Source organism: Astatotilapia calliptera, chromosome 15 (genome assembly GCF_964374335.1).
Source record: "Astatotilapia calliptera chromosome 15, fAstCal68.1, whole genome shotgun sequence".
Taxonomy (NCBI): Eukaryota; Metazoa; Chordata; class Actinopteri; order Cichliformes; family Cichlidae; genus Astatotilapia; species Astatotilapia calliptera.
Genome location: NC_137436.1, coordinates 35,136,536 through 35,142,729, shown reverse-complemented (window position 1 = coordinate 35,142,729; position 6,194 = coordinate 35,136,536). Strand labels below are relative to the sequence as shown.

General features: G+C 43.1%; 1 protein-coding gene and 1 long non-coding RNA gene across 2 annotated transcripts; one reads left to right on the top strand and one right to left on the bottom strand.

The window, feature by feature from the left end:
• Positions 1–288: 288 nt before the first annotated feature.
• Positions 289–3,867, bottom strand: LOC113007083 (angiopoietin-related protein 4-like). Its single transcript, XM_026143444.2, has 5 exons — positions 3,531–3,867; positions 1,707–2,244; positions 1,366–1,473; positions 1,185–1,272; positions 289–789 (listed from the first exon to the last, which is right to left on the bottom strand). The coding sequence occupies exons 2-5, from the start codon at positions 2,145–2,147 to the stop codon at positions 611–613; spliced, it is 816 nt and encodes a 271-aa protein (XP_025999229.1). The 5' UTR covers positions 2,148–2,244; positions 3,531–3,867; the 3' UTR covers positions 289–610.
• LOC145420401 (uncharacterized) lies at positions 3,141–4,562 on the top strand. Its single transcript, XR_013901705.1, has 2 exons — positions 3,141–3,276; positions 3,514–4,562. It is a non-coding gene; the product is annotated as an uncharacterized LOC145420401 (long non-coding RNA).
• The last annotated feature ends 1,632 nt before the right edge of the window (positions 4,563–6,194 follow it).

The window sequence follows — 6,194 nt, the reverse complement described above, 5'->3', positions numbered from 1 at the left end:
TAGGTGGCATAAAAACTTGTGTAGCTCCAATTGTTTGGCCTCAATTCAATTTGGCTTCAACTTCACTTTTATAGTCGGGTTTAAATGCAGTTTAATAGCTGCTCATTTGTGGAGCCAAGTTTCACTGCATACAGACACACACAATGACAGAAATGAATGCCTCATAAGTGAATAATTCTATTTGTTTATCACACTGAAATATAAAATAAAGAGCAAAGTCTAGACTGTCTTCCTGGAGTCATGTCATTCAGCCTCTTCAACCACAAACAAAGAGCCAGGACGTCCTGGTAAGGTAAACTTAAAAGTTTTATTTCCATCCACTTCATATAAAATATTCAAAGTTTTGTACAAATCTATAAAATAAGAAACTTCACATTATTTAAGTACAAAACAAAACAAATGGATAAATCCCTTACAAAGGGAATAAAGTTACACCCGTCAATATGACTGAACATGTCCAATGAGACAATGAGTTATAGCATGGCATAGCATCCATGTGTCTGACCCTGCAGTGAATCAGCAGAGAGCAATGATGTGCGTGTAAACACTCAGTCTGGTTTCAGTCCTTCAGTAGTTTAAGTTAAAGTCATTCTCTCTTTAGCGCTCTGCTTTAATGGTTTGGGGATGGCGGTGTCATTTTTAGATGACCGGCGTTCAGAGAGTTGCTCTCTCGCTCTGTGGCCGTGGAGAAGGATGCCGCCTGCTTCTTGAGCTGCTCCCTCCTGCTTCTCCTGTCTCTGCTGGCTCGCTGCCCACGTAGGAGGAGATCATCACCGTCTCCGGTCAAACCTGAGAGGAAGAGAAGAGTGATGAGTTTGAGGCTGCACTTTGCATTTCTGCTCACAGTTTGGCGTTCGTTATTAATCTTTGGGAAACTTTCTCTGCCTTGGAAATAAAAGTATGTGCAGTCAACATGTTTTTAAAGCTGCTGCCCTCCTTTTCCTTGATCTTTGGACTGTGCTCGCACAGATCTGCCAACAAGTCAGCGCTATAAACTCAGGCGCAAAGGTGAACTTCTTATGTCACTTGTTATGATTCATATGTAGTTCATGCGTGTCTGCGCTCAAGGCTGCCGGTTTTGTTTAAAAGAGACTTGATGTCTGAAAGTGCTCTGAGGGTCTAAACTCTTCTGAAAGCAGCACAGACACACGCATGGCTTTAAACTTCAATAGCACAAATCTTACCTGATTCTGTGTGGATCTGCTGAGCCTCGCCCCTCAGTGCCATCTCTTCGTGTTTCCTCCTGTGCGCCTTTACTCTCTTATGCGAAATCTGCAGGACACAGAAACTTCTCGTTAAAGTTTTTTTGCTTTAACGTCTCAGGTGCTGGGGAACGGGTGAATTCGTGGATGTGGTGCGGCTCACCTTGTTCTGCAGTGCTTGTAGTTGCAGACTCTGCTTCTCCAGTTTGTCTTGCTGCAGCTTGAGTTTCTCCTCCAGCTGGTCCACGCGTTTGTCCTGAGCCAGCAGCAGCTGGATACAACAGGGAGAAACATCATCAGCTTTATGCAACGTCCAACATCCACCGGTCTGCGATGGGAGGTGCTTAAATTTGGAATGAACTATTATTTAAAGAGAGAACTCTTAGTGGCTGCCGCTAAAAGGTTTAAAGGGGCTATTCAGGTCTATTAAAATGGGCGTGCACTGCTCTCATGTGTCTACCTGGTTAAAGAGCAGCTACAAAAGCCCTCTTTCCCCCTTCTCACCTGGATCACTGGGACTCCTGAGTGACCGCTGTCGTTGCTGTCCAGCATCCTTTCTGTAAGCGCTCCCTGCAGCCAGTCCATCCTGGAGTTTAAATCCGCTGTCTGCTTCTTCACCTCCTCAGCCAGCTCCGCCAGCCTCTGACTCTCCTCCGGTCCCTCACTTCTGGCCTTCAGAGCTTCATCTTGCTCCCGCTGTTTCCTCTCCAGCTCGGCCACCGTGCCGTTGAAGGTCTTCAGTTTGGTGTTGATGTCGCTCATCTGGACTTTGGCCTTGTCCACGTGCTCCTTGAGCCCCAGGCCGAGCTGGAGGAGGCCGTGGGCCACCACGTTCACATCGTCCCACGAGGCCTGTTTCTCCCGGCCCCTCCTGTCAGTGGGGAAACCAACTGCTGCGTGCACCAAAATGGTCACGAGGAGGATGAGAAGTTGAGGCATCTTCATCTTTGTAGGTCCGATCTGGTGTCAGTGCTGCGTCTGAAATCTGTCTCTGTCTGTTGTGTGTGCTGCTCACTGAGAGGCACTGAGGCTTTTTATAGCTCTGGTAGGAGAGGAGGAGGAAGAGGGGGCGGGGAAAGTCTCACAGTGAGCAACATGATGCAACGAGGGCCTGAATTTCTGGTTATACACTCACTGATGCAGAAAAATGACATGTTTACAGTTTTAGTTTTGAGGCTTAGTTTAGTCTTATGCTGATGATGTCATATTTTTGCCTCTTATTCCCACTCTGTTGGTTTCATTTGCTACAAAAACACTTTGACTCCCCGCTGTTCTCACTGCTGATTCGTTTACAAATCAACTATTTGTTTTATTATTTCTGTAACATCTGAATAAGTGCAGATAATTTCCAACAGCTCAGGGCTATAAAATGTTCCCTTGAAATGACCCACAGATGCATGTGCCATTAAAAGCAGTTATTTCTTTTTCTTTTGATGGCTGTTTTATTAAATCTTAAAAGTCCTTTAAAGTCCCTATTTTCACATCTGATTGGCTTTTAAGCCGTCCCTAAAACAGTTTCACCCAAAAACCAATGATTCCTTTTGGATTTTTTCACGTTTAAGACTAAAGCCCTGATAGCTGAGCTTAATGACCTCAGTGGGTGAAGACAGCCAGTTGCTGAATCAGGAATGCTGGTGAACAACAGAGGCCGAGGAGTCACTGTGAGAAGTAGGGGAAAGTTCAAGCCTTCGGGCCCTTTTACACACTCGTTCCCGACAACAGAAACCCCGCTCACGCAGACATGAGGAACGTGATGCTGATGTCCTGCCAGGCGCTCAGACTCACACACGCACGTGTCAGCGGCTCACGGCTCCTGTTTCACATTTAAATCACACATTAGGCTCAGATACTGTACTTCTCTCAAAGCGCTAAGCAGCCATCCGAGAAATATGATGAAATGCACATGTCCAAATGTTTCTACACCCACTGTATGTTAAGGTATCACTGGATTAGAGTAAACTTGGGAGGTTTCATGCTGCGGGGAAGAGAAAGGCTGGAAAATGTAATGACAGCGAGTATTGTAGAGGGATAAGAGAGTCAGCCAACAACAAACAACTACACGTTCAACTAAAAGGTCAGTGTGGTTAATGTTTGACTGGAGTCACTAAGTAACAATATGTTGTTATGGTGGAAAATTAATACTGAAAAAAATTACTTGCAAGTAAAAGTGAAAGAAACCCTCGCTCTGACTCAGAAGAGCAAACTTGCATTTCCACTGTACATTCTGTCCAATCATAAAAAAGACGCGTTTCTCCTTTAGCCTCTTTTAAACCCTTAAAATTGTTGTTTATCCACATGTGTCATTATGCAGAGGTGCACTTCTCGTACCAGCAGGATTTGAGTTTTTACATGATGAACCTCTGCAGGGAGCAGGGTACTTCCTGGATGCTGGACACCCGGTGCACGTAGGCCTCCCTCCCGCTGCAGGCTGCTGTTCTGCACGTATCCTCCGAACCCGCTGCACTCAGCTTACGTGAACCAGACCATTGTCCTCAGTCGGATGCACAGGCGGGTCTCCGTCCTTACTCAGCTCTATCCGAACACTATGTTCGCATTAAACATGAGGCTGTGCTGCTTGCATGTAGCTCATGTCCCGTGAGGAGATAAATGTGACCCTGCGTGATGCAGGGAGCTGCAGGAGGGTCAGCACAGCCAGCAGACACAGGAGGAGGACCTGCGTAAACTGGGAACCAGTTTTTCCAGTCAGTCTGTGCTTCACTTTGGAATGACTCACTCAGCGTTTTGGGAACTAAAACAGACTGTATACAAAAGAGGCCAAGCTTTCCGACTTCTGTTAGTTAGCAGGCAATCATCTGTAAAAATGAAAGTACTTGAAGCCTCGCACATTTGTATTTTGGCCACCACCACGTTAGTTTCTTGAAGCCAGAAGTTACAAGTAACGGACTAATAAGCTACTCACTCACCCAAACTCAAGAACAAGCTTCTGTACCACACAGCGACTCCTGATATCAGTCAGATAATCCATTCAAACGCTCCAGAAGGCTCCAGTAGCAGACACCTGACAGTCATCATGGTTACGCCCCTGACTTTGTTTTCCAGGTGGATGAGTTATAAAATAATAGGTATAACCACAGAGACCAAAACTGTGTTTTGTACCAGGAGGTAAATGTGCTTTTTAGTGCTGTTACATTTAATGTTTCAACACGGGAGATGACTCGCTTTGAAATGCAGTTCAAAGGCTGCACCTCGATTTAAGCCGCATGTGGTGTTCCTTTCATGTCAAACAGTTTTGTTTTTATGTTCAAAAATCACCATTCATAAGAAAAACTGTAATTACACATATAGTATCACTACTTCTCAAGTTTGATTTTTCAAAATAAAATGAAATTCTTGACTAAACTTTTTGACTTTGATTTGTTATTTATTTTTCATTTGTAGGTTTTTTTAATCTGAGCTTAAGTGTGAGTTCTAGAAATTATTGTGACCAAGAAATGATGAGATGAAACACAGCACACTGCTGATCACAGACTACTTTGGGTCAAAGTTACCAGGTTATTTGTTTTGAAGGACAATCACAATCTAGACTCAAAAACATATTTATGTGAAAAATGCTCGAATTTGATGTAATTCTTTTTAAATTTACATAAGTAGAATGTAAAATGTTAAATTTAATGGACTCTGGTGAAATTAAATTTTCTTGATTGCTTTATATTCAGTTTATACCAAACATTTTTTCCTTAATGAATAATAATTTAAATAAATAAACCTTTGATTTTTTTATATTTCACTTCTATTTAATTAAAAATGATTGCATCTTGTTTATGAGCTTGTAAGTTTAGCACAGATATTTGGTTAAAATCTTACATTTTAATGCTACAATCATTACTAAATATAGCACACTTCACTTTCGTCATGTATTTAATTTGGTACTGTGGCAGAGTTCAAATCTAGAGTGTAATCGCCTCCCTGCGTATTTCTTTTTAGGCTTTTATATGACGACACCCCCATAAAAATCAATGCTGTGTAAAGATAAAAGTGTTACATGATGTGTAATTTACTGTGTCTATCTTTGAAAGGACCTCCATCATCACAGGGTTGGATAGCGCTGTCTGTCTGATTACAAAAAAACACAAACATCAGGCTCTGTTCATCTGTCGTTTTAAAATCTCAAACTTGTAGGAAGTCAAAACAGCTTCTGTTGTCTAAAATAAGCCCTGAAACCTCCTTCCTTTGTTTATTACCCACGAGGGCACGGTAACTGTGCAGATTACAGCCACACAGCATGTCCCGTCAGATCTGCACATGTACAGTGCATGAGTTTCCAGAGCGGGGGATCGCAGGAAGACGGTGTCCTCAGGCACCAGTGGGTTAGTGTGTGAAAGGTCAGGATGTTGCTACATGTCTGGTATGTTGCATCAGCCTCTAGCGGGCATGAACTATTCCCATACTATTCCCCCTGAGCTCTGTTTGAGCCCAGACATGCACAGCGGGAGACCCAGAGGAAGAGCCGGGACTCTGAACCAAAGCCTCTAAAAACAGGCAGAGGCACAGCAGCTGGATCAGCATGTAACCATTATCTTGTTTAGTAATTATCAGGAAACTCAAACAAGGAAATTCTCGAACAACCAACCTCAGCAAAGTGTTATTCATAGAACTCTGAAAGGAAGCTTTCAGACTTTAAAATAATCTGATGGTGGTGGCCAATTACAAGGGTCTTAATCCCTGGTCAGGTGTCAGGTAAGTGGCATAAAGATGAGACAAGAAGCCTAAATAAGCGCTGTCCATTTGCAGCTTGGTAAACCCAGTCCTTTATTTTCTTTATCATATTGTGCTATGGCTGCCATCATTCCATGAAGCTCAGAGATTTCAAGGTATTCTCCTCCACTCCTGGGATATGGTCTGTTTCTTCCATTTTCATGTCAAATGTGTTAAGAGCTCTTTCTTACTTGGCTGTAACCAGAAGTCCCCCCAGATTTATTATCCTTACCTTGATGCTGACCTACACAATGAATTTACTTTACTGAAATAGCT